The sequence below is a fragment of the Electrophorus electricus genome, chromosome 24 (genome assembly GCF_041902795.1).
Source record: "Electrophorus electricus isolate QZ-2024a chromosome 24, ASM4190279v1, whole genome shotgun sequence".
Classification (NCBI taxonomy): domain Eukaryota; kingdom Metazoa; phylum Chordata; class Actinopteri; order Gymnotiformes; family Gymnotidae; genus Electrophorus; species Electrophorus electricus.
Window position 1 is genome coordinate 11,529,500 of NC_137520.1, and position 15,356 is coordinate 11,544,855.

The following is a 15,356-nucleotide window of genomic DNA, read 5'->3' on the forward strand; positions in this document are numbered from 1 at the left end:
AAAGACCCAACACCTGTGAAGAGTAGACGCCCAAATTATTTATTATTGGTCTTTTCAAAATAAAAGTCAACTTTACGTGTTTACAGAAGGCTTGAATGTGTAGCGTGTCCCAATGCATCAGCTAAGATCCAAAAAGAAAAGTAAGGTGCAGTTCTATTACATGTCACAGTACTATTACATAAACCGCTCTGGCCAAAGGCATCTGTTAATGTAAATGGTCCTCACTAAATAATTAAGTTAATGAAGACATCCCATTTCATAAAATTCTACATAGTAAACATTTTTTTTAAAGCAATGGACTCAGTGTCACTCTTATTGACAGAAGGCTCTGAATGGAACAACATTCAGCATAAAGACTGGCATCAGTTCAAAAATTTGTGCAGATATCATTTACCTTAGAAACTGCTCAAATGCACCAATAAATCTGGGATTAAAATCTAGACTAAAGACCTTCTGATGACAAATTAGGACACAAGACTTTCCTAGGGGGGGTGGAATGTGGACATTTTAATGAATGACGGTGTTTTCTTTACAGAATTTCAATCCATTTCTTTATAAATTCAAGCTCCATGAGAAAAAAAAAAAAAAAAAAAGGGGGGGGGGGGGGGAGAGAATCAGTGCATTTTCTTTCATAGGATCTAAATCACACCAAAAGTGAAGTTTACATATCCGGACCTCTCAATTTACTTAAATAACCCAGTTACAAGTCAGCCTTTTATAAAGGAGAAACTGAACACATACAAACAGTTTTTTTTTAATCCCAGGTTAACCTCAGCATAAAAATTGTAGTGGCACATATGATTTATCTGAGAATGACCCTACACCAGCAGTGTTTAGATCTCATGCACTGATGCGCGCAAGACGACTGATCAACCCAATGTCATATCATCTTCGAACAACATCCTTCCTCTCTCGTCCATCACTTAATCTGCCTTCTCTTTCTCCTTCATGTGGAGGAAGACAAAACCGAAGATAAACAGCCCAGCCATCATGGAGAACACACTGGCATAGTACGGATAAGCAGAGGGAATAAAGCGCTCATATTGGGTATGCTGTAGTGGGCGCACGGACACCTGCAACACACAAGAAATAAACACATACATGGATTAGGCGTCCATCTGCAACACTGTGGAAAGAAAAACACTCTTCCACAATTACATTAGCAGAATTCATGCCTCTGCTCTACACATGAAGTCCCGGTATTGAAACTAAGCTACTTACTTGTGTGGAAGAGTAAAGGTGTGTGTAGCCCAGTCTGTTGTAATCAACTTTGAACTGAAACACTCCATACACGTCAGGGAGCTTAAATTGTACACTGTATTTGCCACCTGCGCAAAGACAGAGCAAGTACCACTAAAGTGATGTTTTGCATTAGCACAGTTGTGTTAACTGGAGCTGACTTAAGCCATGCGTCCCTGTCAAATGTTGGGATGTTAACAGGCCGTCTGTGAATACCATTTTTTTTTAGATAGGTCCTGACAAAAGGGTCAATTCTGACAAATTCCAGCTGAATGTCATCTCCATCAAATGGCACCCAGCGGCCTTCTGAGAGCATCTCAATAACAATGCTGTATTCCTGTAATCAACATTAGGAATACACAGTGTAGGTGATGGCAATGCAATAAAAACAACTGGTAAAGGAAACTTCACATTTTTGTCCTTGACTACTTTTTGCGCTGCTTTACACTACTAGCTCAGACAGTGTGTGTGTGTAATACAATGACTCACCACTAGGTCAGTGACAGTATAAGCAGCAGGTGGTGTGTTCTCCCCCACTGGATGATGGGTCACAGCCCCAACCCTAAGTACACCCGCCTCCTTAAACACCCAGCGAGACAGGGCCTCAGCCAGCTCCTGGTTTCCAGGCTTTGGATACCTATGAAAAAGATTTCAGATGACAACTACTTTAGGACATATATTTCTCCAGAGATGCATGCGTATATATATATATATATATATATATATATATATATATATATATATATATATATATATATATATATATATATATATATATATATATATATATATATATATATATATAAATATAAGTGAAGAAGCAAAATTTGAAGTGATCACCTGAACAGATAAACCCTGCAAATTCTGTTTTTATAGGCCAAAGCTCATTTCTTACTGTTCACATCTGGCTGGTTAGACTGATGTGAAGTGACAGAGAAAGGAATTCCTAACAATGGAAGAAGGCCCAAACCTTTCTGATCCTGGGGTGGCTTTCTGCACTGCAGAATTGAAGAAAGCATCACTGAAGAAATGTAATGAACCACTGAAGACCACACGGGCATTGTTTCTCGCCTGGAGACCAGCGATCAGGAGGGTGTTCTTTCCAACTGCATGAGGGTACTGTAACATCAAAGCAGAATATAGTGTAAATCAGAAAAAAAGCATAAAAGAATAAAGTTACACATCAGAGGTTTAAAGTTTGAGTTAGTCAAATTACTTGTTTAAATAGCATTTATGGTCCTGTTTAGGGTATTTCTGTGAGGGGAAAATAATTCTGGGAACTGACAAATTCTTGACTTTAAAATTTAGTTTAGAAATCTGTTTATTCTAAATTTAACCTGCACTGACTAAAGCTATAACTTTAATGAAGCACAACAAAACACTGACTTGTGTAATAGGATGATCAGGAAAGTAGGAGTAGGACGTGGAGGAGCCAGTCAGAATGTCCAGAACCAGAGGGTTATCAGGATCTGCCACCATGCTGAAAAAATAACAAGATGAATAAGCTAGAATCATAGTCCAGTGCATGCACAGTAACTAATGCTTGCCACATGAATATCACCACATGTAAAATTCAGTCATATTTAGATGCAATAAAACCAGAGCAGAAAACAAATGACCTACCCAACACCTTTGAAGAGAATAGGCTTTTCAGTGGGCTTGCCAACAATGGTAGGAGCTTTAAGTAGATTTTCTGGATCTGCAACAATCAGGGTGTGCTGAGAAAAAAATGGAAATTAATTTATAAAATTCACATTAAAAATAATGTAAATGTACAGTTATCATTCAGAGAACATTAAAGTACTAAAACATGTTTTATGATTATGTCATGTTTCACATTTGAATCAGTTTTAAGTGAGTGCAAATCTCTTTCCCTTACCTCACCAGGATCAGACACATCATAGTTATGGTGGTCTATTACAGCAGTCTTTTCCTCATCAAACTCAATACCACACTCACTACCCAACTCCCGTAGTGGGTCACCTACAGAAAGGAGAAAAGAAGCACTTACATAACCAACCATGCTTTAAAAATACAGCTCTTCATGCAGTCACCAGGTAGTTTAATACAATCACATAAGTTGGTCTATTGTTGCTATACACATTTAGTTTTAGTCAAATTCTATCCCGTCTTTAATGGTCAGTTTCTGACCACAGCAGCACTAAACTTTTTTTTTTTTTTTTTGGGGGGGGGGGGGGGGGTCAGATCCCTTTCAGTGACAATGATATGCAAAGACTCCTGCAAAACTGCTTTGTCTGATAAACGTAGAACATCTCAACACCCACCATAAGCGACTAAACAAAAGGAAGGCGTTTCTAATAAGGTATTTGGTATGCCATGTTAAATGGATTAACCAAAGAAAACTCACCAATATCTGAGCTGGCTGCAACCAGAACGTTGCCCCCACCATCAATAAACGCTGTGATGGTCTCTACGTTAATGTTGCCTCCAAAATCTGAAAAACGCATTGTTCCAGTTAGAATAAGCAAAACTATACTTATTTTATTAAATCATTAATAAAGTGCTGCCTTTGAGCGTTACCTTCCACTGACGGGGAGAAAATGATGAGATGGTCGTACAGGAACTGGCCATATTTGATGAGTGAAAGACCGGGATCGTCGGCAGTCTTAAAAGTGAGGTCGAATCCGCGATCTGAGACAAACAGGACGTGATTGCACCAAGCAAAGGTCTGGTAAAGCAAAACCCGCGCATAACGAAAGCACTAATTACACTGTGTTTGTTTCTCACCCGCTAAAGCTCGGAAGAAGACTGAATGAGTGTCTCTGATGTTTGGGTTGTCCAGCAGGACTAGAGTCTTCCCGTCCCCCGAGACCACCTGCGCCGCCAAACCCGCGGATAAAACGAACACAGCATAGCTCAGGAGTGTGCCAGGTAGTCTCAGGGACATGCTAGTGACCCGTCTTCCACGCTTTGGTCCTGCCATACAGTTCGTATCCCTTGCTGCTGATCCGTCCGTCGCCATTTTCTTCCTTTGGACAACGTCAGCGCTAACTAGGGCGTGAACTTTGACCTCTAAACGGGAGCCAATCGAATTACGCCTCATGGAACGAAGGCGTTTCACTGAACTGCAGGACTGCATAATTCATCCCTGCATAATTAATTCCTGCATTTTTCATTCCAGCATGTGGTGTAATGCTCAATATTTCATTCCAGCATGTGGTGTAATGCTCAATACAAACTAGTATTCAGTGTTAATGCGACAGGAACGACGTGGAGACTTTGCTGAGGAGTCCGTGTTTCTTAAGGTTTCATATGCGCTTTCATTGGAAATACAGCATAAACCACCACACCAGTAATTTTATCAAGACTATCGATGCCTCAGTATAATTTGGAATGTCCTACATTAATTACCAAAAGATATGTGTAAAGCTCAAGAAGGATTTAATTTACATTAGCGCACGATACAAGGATAGGCCCACGTTTTATACTGGAACACTGAAAAATGTATACTGGGACACTGTAGTTAAATGATTCACTACCAGTCATTGTTTTGTATTGCTTTTATGAAAAGTATAAGTTTTTTTTTCCTTTCTTTTTTACACTGACAGCATAAATCTTGATCCATTTAATACACAATGTCAAAATATGAGAATATTCAGTATAGTAATTTAATGTCATTTATCAGTGTCTGACAATTATGACAGCAAAATATGCATTGAACAAAAATGTGCATTCATATCTAAAAACAAATTGTTTTAAATAATTCGTTATAACCTAAATGTTTTATTGTACATTTCATATCATATCATGCACTTGTGCTATGGTTCCAGATTTTTTTTTTATTATTTATTTTTTTCAAATAAACCAATTTATAAAAACAAGCCCAAAACGCATTTAGGCATTTATCTTGAAAAAACAGCCCTCTAACATTTCATCTGATGTATACTGTGTCCAATGCTCACATAGTTGCCATAGCTACAACTACACTGCCATAGCCAAAATTTTCAAAACCAGAATTCTAAAGATTATATAACCCCCATTAATCTTTACCACTCCTACGTTTCTCACCGTGTTCCACTTTCACAGATCTGTACAGTCTCTTCTTCCGCCTCCCCTTCCTCAGCCTGAGGCTCAGACTGGGCCGTCTCAGCCTGGCTGCCACCACCACCTCCACCAGTGGTCTCTTCCTCACCCTCCCGTGTCCGAAACAGGAGCTCTCCCCCCTGGATGACCTGCTCGGTAGTCTGCCAAGCGCCATCCGCCGTGTACTGCTGGTAGAAGTCGGAGTCCGCCTGAAACATGACCAGGGCCTGGGCCGTGTGGATGCGCACGTGCTGGGCCAGAGAGCTGGCGTCCAGGAACTTCTCGCCGCACGAGTCACACGCATATAAAATCTGGGTGTTGGGATCTAGAGAGGTGGAGGAGGCAATGTATTGAATCCTACATTTGAAAATGGAATATGAAACATTTTACTATTCCTTAGATTATTCACGCCCATGAGCAAGAGAGGAGGCAGGAAACATTTTCAGTTGTCAGGAAATATTTAACAGGAGCTTCAACAGTGAAGAGAGGCATCTGAACTCAAAGCAGTTAGCCAAACAAGTCGGAAATATGTGGGTGAATATGTGGCCGCTCTCACCGGCCTCCTGAACTTTCTCCACTGCCTTTGTGATTTCTGCTTTTAGAGCCTCAGTTTCATCCGCAGATACAGATGCTGCTACAGGCACCACTACAACAGCCGAGCAGAACATGTCAGAGCCTCACTCTACACCACAATCTTATACAAATTAGTCCCACATTATAAAAAAAAACAAAAACAAAACAAAAAAAAACCAACAACAACAACAACTTGGCTGTACATGTCAATGAGTTCTGTCCCCCCAGACAGCGATGCTTTACCAATAAATATCTCATACATGTAAAAGGCTTATTTTTGTACTCTCCTACCAGTTAGCTGTGCTACAGCACTGGCCGCCAGTGCTTCTGTAGCCAATGTCACGATGTCGTCCGTGGTGACAGTGACGATGTTGACTTCGTTATCCTCCAGCTCGGAGGCCGAGGCAGAGGCAGGGAGCAACTTGTCCTCAGCATCATCATCCTCCGCCACCACCAGTCTCTTCATGCCTGCCTTGCCCTGGTGAACGGTCTTAACATGGGAGCGGAGGTTGTCCACGCGGTTGAAGCCACGGCCACACTTGTCACACAGGAACGGTTTCTCCCCTGCGATTGGGGATTTAGAGGCCGTGTGTCTGACACATCTGAGACTTTCAGTCGTCAGCGATACTTAAAAGCTCAAAACAGGATGGCTTCCAAAATTACATTATATCCCTTAATCAGGTCTAAGCATGATAAAATGGAAATGGAAATCAGCTCCAAGATTAATATCAACTGATGGAATTTCTTTTAATAAACCCATATTTCACTACCAATCCACTATGAGAAATGTGACCATAACCACTATACTCAAAAGTTTAAAAATTAATCATTCTGCCTAGGGCAATACCTGTATGTGTGATGATATATTTGGAGAGATACCTGTATGGATGATGATATGTTTGGAGAGGTCTCCAACATTGACAAATGCTTTATTGCATGTATGGCACTTGTGGGGTCGTATATTGTCATGGTGACGGATATGATTGGCAAGCTGGCTGGACTGCACAAACCTAAATTATAATGGAACAGTTTCAGAGTATTGCATAACTGATTTTAGTAAGGGATTAAGACATTTTTATTTATCATTTACTACCGGTAGAACATTGGGTGATTCATATGCTTATCCTGTATATTTCAGTAACCTTTTGCCACAGCGGTCACATACGTATGGCTTCTCTCCAGTGTGCTGACGCACATGTGCAATGAGTGAACTGGCCTGTGTGAAGCCTTTTCCACAGATCAGACAAAGACAAGGCTTTTCCCCTGCAACAACAAACACAGGAACAAAGATTTATGCAAGCCCATGCAAGCAGGCAGAAATGCATCTTTCATGTGGACTCCAGAGAAGCTGCAACAGAGGATGAAGAAAACAATCTGATGCACCTGTGTGAATGCGCACATGTCTCTGCAGTGCACCCGGGTCAGCAAAGGCTCTCTGGCAGTGCACGCAAACAAAGGGCTTTTCTCCACTGTGCACTCGCAGGTGTCTCTTCAGGTTCCCTGCACAAAGAGAGCACTGTAAATTAGTGGCACACACGCACGCACGCGCACGCGCACACACACACACACACACACACACACACACACACACACAGAACGCCTCTTTCTCTGCACGCCTCACCTGAAGTAGTGAACTGCTTGCCGCACTCTTTACACTTCAGAGGCCCATCTGCGATATGGATTTTCATGTGAGCTTTTAAGTTCCCTACCTGAAAAGGCCAAAAAAAAAACCAAATCTACCACATTAGGAAAACATTTCATTTTTCTTATTTATTTTAACGCTCTCCGTGCCTACTCTCCTCTCCCTGACCTGATTGAACTTCTTGTCGCAGTGCGGGCACTTGTGGCCCTTGTCTGTGTCGTGCGTCTCCAGGTGGCGCATCTTGGCGGTGGGGTCGGAGAAGGCCCGCTCGCAGTAATCACAGTGGTACGGCTTCTCGCCGCTGTGCACCAGCTGGTGCCTTTTCAGGTTGCCCGACGTGGTGAAGAGCTTGCCACATTCGTCGCAGCTGTAGCGCGCCTCGCCCGTGTGCCGCTTCCTGTGCAGGTTTAGCAGGCTGATCTGCCGGTAACTCTTCCCGCATGTGGAACAGCAGTAGGGCTTCAGAGGGCTGGCGGGGGGGGATCAAAAGGGTACATGAGTCAGAAGCTGTGGGCCAGTTTATACCTTTTTATGTTTCAGTCTGTTTGGGCCATGTAGCAGTTAGCAGGGCCTCAGAATCTCTGCATACATGAAAATGGAAAACACCAACGCTGGGAATGGGGAGGGAGTGATGGATCTGTTTGGACCTGCCTGTGGGTTTTTTCGTGTGCTTTGCAGGCAGCTGGGTCAGAGAAGGCTTTGCTGCAGTCTCGGCAGCTGAAGGGCTTCTCGCCCGTGTGAATGCGCATGTGCCGTTTAAAGTTCCCTGTGTGAGTAAACTTCTTTCCACAGTCCTTCAAAAGCCAGTAGATCAGTGGACAAATGAGGGAAGAAACAGAGAACAAAAATAAAAAATACTGACCTCAAGGAAAACTACAGACAACATACATGGCATATATGACAACATGTATTGAGATTGTCTGCAAATTTAGATTTACATTTACGGCATTTGGCAGACGCTCTTATCCAGAGCGACTTACAAAAGTGCTTTTTCGTTTAGTCATAGAATATATCCTAGCCAGTACCGTAGGTTAGAGTTAAATAAAATAATAAAGATATAACACTAATACACTGAAGTTGTTTATCAAATCTTTAAAGCATTAACGTCAGTCCATTCTATGTGACTCAAACAACTGTTCACATAATCACACCTGCCGAGCTGCAGCAGTCCTCACCTCACACTTGTGTGTGACGGAGCCATACGCTCTGGACTCGCTGCGTTCTGCCATGGCCCCAGTCCTCAAACACTTCCCTTCACCACAACCCTCTGCTGCTCCATCCTCCGCATCCATCAGCTCTTCATCCTGTGCCAGCTGCTCCTCTTCACCAGAACCCTCCCCCTCCCCCTCCCCCTTATTCTTCCCGGCTGCAGATTTCCACACTTCCCCTCCACTGGAATAATCATCTATGAGGTGCAAAAAAACCCCAAAACAAACAAAAAAAGTGAAAAACCACTCTTAACATGTCAGCGTGCATGGCCAAAAAAGTAAATAAAGGTGATCGGTTATGTCCATCACACTGAAGATGGGCGGGGCGTTACCTTGAGCAGCCAGGCGCCGGGCAGCATATTTTGATTTGCTTCTCCGTGTGCTCACGTAAGATCTCCTCGCTGCAGCCCTCTGTGAGAGTTCTGCAGGAGCAAAGCCAAGCATGTCGCACAGATATCCAACAGGTCGTCGCAATGAACCAAAAGCAAAGAGGACAGACAAAGGACACTGACTGGGTGTGTAATCTGCATCAGAAGGGTCATCCTGATATTCCATGACTTCCTTTGTGGCACTCTCCTCTTCCATGTCAGCCTTGGTGACGGAGACTTCAGCTTTCTTCTGCCTGGCACACGGTCTTCCCGCCCGACCGCCTGCTCTTTGAGCCGCCGTGCTTTGTCGCTCAGTAGTGCTACACTTAGCGTGATGGTCTCCTGTGGTCTCTGATGACAAGGTAGCTTCATCTGGCTCAGGTGCCCCGTTCTGGGCCAAAGTGCGACTGCCCTGTCCCTCAAGTGAAGAAGCAACATCATCTTTCTTAACCAGCCTCTGATGTCCCTCCTCTGGCCCTGTAAAGCAAGGAATAAAACAAAACAAAACAAACCAACCCAAAAAAAACATATTGAAACTCACAAAACACATCTATCTCATATATATATTTTTTATATATATATATATATATATATATATATATATATATATATATATATATATATATATATATATGTGTGTATGTGTGTGTGTGTGTGCGCGCGTTTTATATACAATTTGAATTTGCACAGTACTGACCACTATTAGATGTTGGAGGAACAGCAAGGGACTTGTAAGCAGAGCAAGCATTAACGATTTCTTGCATCTGAAGGAATGTGGCCACAGCCAGAACATCCTCTACATTCTGAGGGTTCAATGTCAGCTTTGCCGTGTACATAAATTCAAGGACTTGCCCAAGACCTGCGAGGATTACAGGAGCCTCCTTATAGTATACATAGTATAACATATAAATAACTCTATTAGTTCTGACTTAGAAAAATATACATATATATATATATGTATGTGGGTGTGTGTGTGTAGGAACCTACCTGCAGCATTGCTGATATCCAAATGCACGACATCCTTCTGTTCCAGGAAGAGAGTGTGGAAGTAAGCACTGCAGGCTGCAAGCACAGCCTTATGGGCTTTGAAGTCTACCCCATCCACCACGAAGGTGCAGTCACAAAGGAGACCCTGCTGACGCTGATGGTCAAGCTGCTGTAAGACCTTCCCACTGTGCCACGGGAAGTCCATCACGGGCGCAGGGAACTACGGGGTTCGCGCTGGACCAAAGGTGCCCTAAAATAACGAGAAAACATCGTTGATGTTGAGCTTACGGAGTACCTCCCTCATATTTATGTGAACGTTTTTGGAGACACACATAATGAACAGGCCTCCTCCACACTTCTATCTAGTCAACTGCTCGTTTTGTTTCACTTTATTTATTTTTTATTTTTTAAATATTTAGTGTATTTGGTGTGTTGCAGGAATAATTTATAGGTTGCTGCTCAAAATAACTGACGTTTATCCTGACTGGCAGACCCAAACTGGCCAGATTCACCACTGGGGCAGTACAGTTGTAGCTGTAGCATACTTTATGAAACAACACCAACACAGACAAGTCCCCGTGTTGACACTTCTGTCAACCCCTGCATATCTGTCCTTCTAAGCTATATGTCTTTAAAAAATAGGTTAAATCTTAAATTTATCTATCAAGCGTGAGACAGACAGGCTAGGCAGCTAGAATCCATCTAAAACGACATTGTTTGTACGCGTTTTAAAGCTAGGTTATGTTAGCTCGCTAGCTACACTCCAGCCCATGTAGCTACAGACCCAGCTAAACAACTTCAGTTAGCTCGGCTAGATAGCACAGGTGATCATAAAAGGACAAAAAACCCAAACAAACAACAGATGTTTTGTTTATTCTTTCAATACCCCTTTGTAACAAGTTGGCATATAATGAAGGCTGGACGCAGCGGGCACGCAAGCCCGCTTTACCAAGACTGGCTGACGATGTTGCGGATTGATTAGCCGTCCTCTCCGCTCGCTGCGCTCGGCATCCGGGATGAACTCAGCGTGCCTGACCGCGGCTGTGGACAAGATGGTGGCGACGGCAACGCGCTTGTTCTCCGCGCCGTTCAGAGACGGTTACAGCTGGCGGCGGCACCTCAAGAACACGGAGGCGCTCGCGTCGTTGATCAGTCTTTATATGAAACTGATGGACTTGCTTGATTCAATCACACACGCACACACACACACTTCGACGAGTCCGTGCCATCGAGTTGTTCTGCGATCGATCCAAGCGTTCAGACTCGATGTTCTCTGTGAGCGATTGATAGTGGCCGAGCTGTTGCTGTTGTACTTGCCTGAGCGGCCACGGGAGGGCGTACTTGACTTAGGAAACACTGTCTTCCCTCACTGTGGAAGGAGGTTTACTGATGAAATTTGTAGCTCATGATTTAGAGCAGGTGCTATTTTGCTTCTTTTTTTTTTATATATAAGAATAAAACCGACAAGATTAAACTAAAATGTTTCATTTTAATTTACTCATAGTTTACATAATGCTTTTGTATAATATAGAAAAACGTGACTCCTGCCAAAATTATCCAAACCTTATTCCACAATAATCCAACATATACTTGTTTAGCAACAGGCTGTGTTATAGCATAAAAGGTATTTTTTCGAAAAAACGTATATTGCTTTTTATTATTTTTTATTTCTAAATGTTTCAGCTGAATAATAAATTACTGATTGGTGAAAGGCACAAAGAACTAACGGCGTAAAGATAGCCGAGAGAACTGAATAACGACATATTCTATAAAAAGAGAGAAGTGAGAGCCTTGACTGTTATTGTTTGCTCCACATGCAAGATTATTAACTCATAAACCTGAAATATGCCACACACAAAGCATCAGTAAGCCTTTTATTTTATTTATTTTATTTAAAGGGGCAAAAAGGGCACTGCACTTATGTAAACAGCTAAAACACAGCTTTTATATATATATATAAATAAACAGCCCCAACAATCTGTTTAGATGTGCATCTGATGGATTTTTTTCTGAGGTTTACTCAAGTGTCTGTGTACATATGCTCAAACCTTTTAAAAATTAGGCTTGTATCCTTTGGCAGAATACAACATGGTTAGCTTTAGACATAAAGTGTGAACAACTACATGAAATGAAAAAGAATGGATAGAATAGCATTTTGAAAAACCAATCATAGTGCTATATTTTGATTTCTGTGCGAAAAGTCTGTGCATGTTCCATTTTAGCTGGATGTCTTTGTGCTTTAATGGTGAGTACTCCATCGACCCCTAAAGTTGATGTCACAGAAGTGGGATCCACATCCTCTGGTAGCTGGCATTTATGTGTAAAAGTGTTCATCACTGTACCATCTGTAGCAAGCTGTTGACCAGAGGACAGATGTGAGTTAAAGTATTCAAAAGCAAAAGATCATAATAGAACATTATGTACTGGGCAGAAAGATTTTATTTTCGAATTACCTTTTCAGCGCGAACTTCAATCTGGTTGTTGGAGGTGGTAACAATCACATCCTCTGGAGAGAAGTCACATACATCTACTGTGAACTGATAGGTGTCACCCAGTGTCTTGATGTTTCCAGGTGCCCCTGTCCGATCTGAAATCAAACAATATTTTGTCCTCAGCAACCAATGGAGATTATGACTCCACACTCCACCCCCCTTTGGGTTCACAGAGTTTTTATTTGGACAGAATCTGTTGTTGAAACATGTATCTAACCTTTTTCTATGACCTCTGCCATTTACATAGAAATTAATTGAGTTCATATTCCCAGTCCACCAAAAACACACAAGGGCCACTCCAATCTACCATCAAAGAGTTTGTCAAAGCACAGCTTAAGTGCACATGAGCATTCCATCACATAAATATGCCTCTACAGTGGCGCATGTGTGCACTTCACTGCACGAATCCCACACTGGCCCTTTGTATCTCTATCACTAAGCAACAGGCTTCCAAGTGCTTTCCCAAGTGTCGTTCTCCAGCAGTGAAGTCACAGCCTTGGCTCCGGCCCATACATTCCCTACTCCTGTCCTAACCTGTCCTCCAGGCTCTCGGTCTGCCTCCATTATAGGACACACTGGCCTTGCAGTCACCTCATGGAAATCTCTGCCATCCCTCCTGGATTATTTCATGCTTATTACTGATGAAAGAGAGGGCCAAGTAGGCATACACTATGTACAGGCCAATCTGCATGCATGTGAAAAAACTCTGCACTCACAGACATTGTGAATTATCCAAATTAGGGTTTTGTTTTTTTTAATTTGTTGTTAATATATACAACATAAATGTATTTGTCTATGTCAGGGTTCAAGCAAGTGTAGTCATGGAGATGAGAGAAAATAGCAGTCTATACAACAAAGATGTTCCCTGAGCTGTGAGGGAGCACAAATATTGATTCCCCCCCCCCCCCCCCCCCAGTTAAACAGTTTAACAGGGTGGAGAAAAAATGGGAGCTGGGTGTCTATGCAGTAGAACAGCAACCTTGACCCAGAGTGAATGAGAAATTAAGGCGACTCACTTGGAAATCCCAAAGCATCCTTTGGGCACATGAAAGATCCAAAATCCTCAGTGAATAGTCCCCGGCTCTTCTCCATGTATGGGTTTGTTGAAGACGAGGAGGAAGAGGAAGAAGTCTGGTGGAAACTGCGCTCCGATCGATAAGCAGAAGAGTTGGTCACGCTCATTAGTGTTGGGAAAGTTCAGTGGGAGAAAATCAATGTCTAGTCACAGAGGGAGTCTTGGAGTGACTGCCTCAGAACCAGAATGTACATAAAGGAAAAAGCAGAGATGGATTTAGTCAGGTCCGTATCCAAACACTGTCTGAAATATTGTATCCACTTTCTACATTGCTCTCCTCTCTGGTCAGTGTAGCCAAAGTTTCTACAGTTTGGGTTACTGTCTCTCACTCCTAGGCCACTATGGCTTGTGGGTATTGTCAGTCTTCCTTTTATATGGTGGGTTTGAGCTGTGATTTTTATTTTTTTTTTGCCCTCTTGTCGGTCTACGTACACACAGAGACGAAGTGAGTAACTGCAGGATGACTATGTGCTATATTTATCTAGTGAGGCAGAGAAAACAGAGGGGGGTCTGTGGTTGGAAAAGTTTTGTGCAATGAGGGCTTGGGGTTAAGAAAGGGTCCCTGACAAAGAGAAATGGGAAGGGTCAGCAGATGGCATTTCAAACACTTGTGCCCTGAAATAACCATTTATCCTCTACCCCTCTGCTCTTCAGTGTGCACTTGGTATCTCTCCCTGCCTGTCAGCAGACATATGCAAAGATTGTCCTCAAGTAATTATTTATGATTTATTGTTAGGTCTCTTGAGACCTAGAATACAGAATGTGGCACTTGTGTTGTAAATGTCATTTCGTATTGATCTGTGAGAGTCCATGACGTTCTACTGATCATGACTATGCAAAAAGGTGGCATTGTTGAAATGTGGAAGGAATGTTGATGAGAGCGCACAAGCACAGGATTAGCGACATCACCAACAGGAATTAAGTACCATTTCTTTTGGGTTAACAAATCATCTATTTATACCTTCAGATATTCAGCCTTTGCTGCATGGCCATTTTATCATAAATTTCAAAGTTTTCTCTTGTTTTGAGTAAGATGTGTCACAGAAAATGAATAAATAAAAGTTACACAAATCTAAAACTTTTTTTTGGCCTCAGTCCATGAAGTGTAGGGCACTTGTAACGTCCCTTCTATTATGGAATTCAGGCCATGTACTATGCCACAGTTCCTTTCCCCTATCTGAGTAAACTTTAAAGTGCTTCACTAATCATCTAAATACAGCCCAGTAACTAACCCCGCCCCCCCAGCACACATCACACAAAAAGCATGTTTCACCAGAAGTGTTTCTATTCTGGTGAGGTGGGGGGGTTAACCATAAGTGTGCATTGCCCGCTCTGCTCAGTGTCCTGCCCTTTCACTTCTCACTCTGCTGCCCCCCCTCTCTGCCCCCCCAACCCCCCCCAAAAAAGAGAGAATGCAGCTGTTGGTAGTTTAATCACCCACAGCACGGAGCAAGTCCGAGTTAAAAATTCCCCTTTGATGCCCACCTCCGTAATGCTTGTCCTTCATAGCTGCCATTGCATAACCTTCCATAAGCCACTTGTTCCACTGGAGCAAACAGGTACAAAGGCATGTTCTGGGCATGTCACTGTGGCAAATTCTCGCATTCATTCCAAGCCAAAACGTATGCAGACTGCTTAACACATCCATGTGTGTATTGCATACATTTATAACTGATAGAGGCAGAGGGCGGCGGCACGTTACGGTGCATGTGATTGTGTTTATCTCAG

The 15,356-nt window shown here is 42.6% G+C and overlaps 3 protein-coding genes across 5 annotated transcripts; all 3 read right to left on the bottom strand.

Annotated features, from left to right (window-relative positions):
• Positions 1-18: 18 nt before the first annotated feature.
• Positions 19-4,251, bottom strand: ddost (dolichyl-diphosphooligosaccharide--protein glycosyltransferase subunit (non-catalytic)). Its single transcript, XM_027014502.3, has 11 exons — positions 3,988-4,251; positions 3,781-3,891; positions 3,608-3,694; positions 3,119-3,222; positions 2,863-2,957; positions 2,626-2,719; positions 2,210-2,358; positions 1,729-1,876; positions 1,456-1,576; positions 1,222-1,328; positions 19-1,073 (listed from the first exon to the last, which is right to left on the bottom strand). The coding sequence occupies exons 1-11, from the start codon at positions 4,220-4,222 to the stop codon at positions 924-926; spliced, it is 1,401 nt and encodes a 466-aa protein (XP_026870303.2). The 5' UTR covers positions 4,223-4,251; the 3' UTR covers positions 19-923.
• Positions 4,252-4,672: 421 nt separating this feature from the next.
• Positions 4,673-11,328, bottom strand: zbtb17 (zinc finger and BTB domain containing 17). Of its 3 annotated transcripts, none has more exons than XM_035522553.2 (15): positions 11,011-11,328; positions 10,062-10,311; positions 9,772-9,933; positions 9,219-9,551; positions 9,039-9,128; positions 8,650-8,903; positions 8,150-8,292; positions 7,667-7,967; positions 7,478-7,565; positions 7,240-7,356; positions 6,999-7,119; positions 6,736-6,866; positions 6,148-6,420; positions 5,840-5,929; positions 4,673-5,608 (listed from the first exon to the last, which is right to left on the bottom strand). In XM_035522553.2, the coding sequence occupies exons 2-15, from the start codon at positions 10,264-10,266 to the stop codon at positions 5,265-5,267; spliced, it is 2,652 nt and encodes an 883-aa protein (XP_035378446.1). In that variant the 5' UTR covers positions 10,267-10,311; positions 11,011-11,328; the 3' UTR covers positions 4,673-5,264. The 3 variants fall into 3 exon arrangements, with proteins under 3 accessions (XP_035378446.1, XP_035378445.1, XP_081563202.1); XM_035522552.2 differs by having other exon boundaries at positions 10,948-11,328; XM_081707076.1 differs by having other exon boundaries at positions 4,729-5,608; positions 8,674-8,903; positions 10,062-11,328.
• A 593-nt stretch (positions 11,329-11,921) lies between these two features.
• On the bottom strand, positions 11,922-13,979 carry hspb7 (heat shock protein family, member 7 (cardiovascular)). The gene is made up of 3 exons (XM_027014546.3): positions 13,570-13,979; positions 12,515-12,648; positions 11,922-12,416 (listed from the first exon to the last, which is right to left on the bottom strand). Exons 1-3 carry the CDS (start codon positions 13,733-13,735, stop codon positions 12,237-12,239), a joined length of 480 nt encoding a protein of 159 aa, XP_026870347.2. The 5' UTR covers positions 13,736-13,979; the 3' UTR covers positions 11,922-12,236.
• Between the last annotated feature and the right edge of the window lie 1,377 nt (positions 13,980-15,356).

What these genes read in the sequence shown, in the direction of transcription:
- hspb7 (XM_027014546.3), bottom strand. Translation starts at nt 13,735, where the DNA reads ATGAGCGTGACCAACTCTTCTGCTTATCGATCGGAGCGCAGTTTCCAC. An exon ending in GGATGCTTTGGGATTTCCAA is followed by an intron (nt 12,649 to 13,569) that starts GTGAGTCGCCTT and finishes GTTTGATTTCAG; the next exon opens with ATCGGACAGGGGCACCTGGA. An exon ending in TTGAAGTTCGCGCTGAAAAG is followed by an intron (nt 12,417 to 12,514) that starts GTAATTCGAAAA and finishes TCTGGTCAACAG; the next exon opens with CTTGCTACAGATGGTACAGT.
- zbtb17 (XM_035522553.2), bottom strand. Translation starts at nt 10,266, where the DNA reads ATGGACTTCCCGTGGCACAGTGGGAAGGTCTTACAGCAGCTTGACCAT. An exon ending in TCCTCCAACATCTAATAGTG is followed by an intron (nt 9,552 to 9,771) that starts GTCAGTACTGTG and finishes CTTGCTTTACAG; the next exon opens with GGCCAGAGGAGGGACATCAG. An exon ending in GGAGAAAGTTCAGGAGGCCG is followed by an intron (nt 5,609 to 5,839) that starts GTGAGAGCGGCC and finishes CCACCTCTCTAG; the next exon opens with ATCCCAACACCCAGATTTTA.
- ddost (XM_027014502.3), bottom strand. Translation starts at nt 4,222, where the DNA reads ATGGCGACGGACGGATCAGCAGCAAGGGATACGAACTGTATGGCAGGA. An exon ending in CTGATCATCCTATTACACAA is followed by an intron (nt 2,359 to 2,625) that starts GTCAGTGTTTTG and finishes TTGATGTTACAG; the next exon opens with TACCCTCATGCAGTTGGAAA. An exon ending in ATACTGTCACTGACCTAGTG is followed by an intron (nt 1,577 to 1,728) that starts GTGAGTCATTGT and finishes TGTTGATTACAG; the next exon opens with GAATACAGCATTGTTATTGA.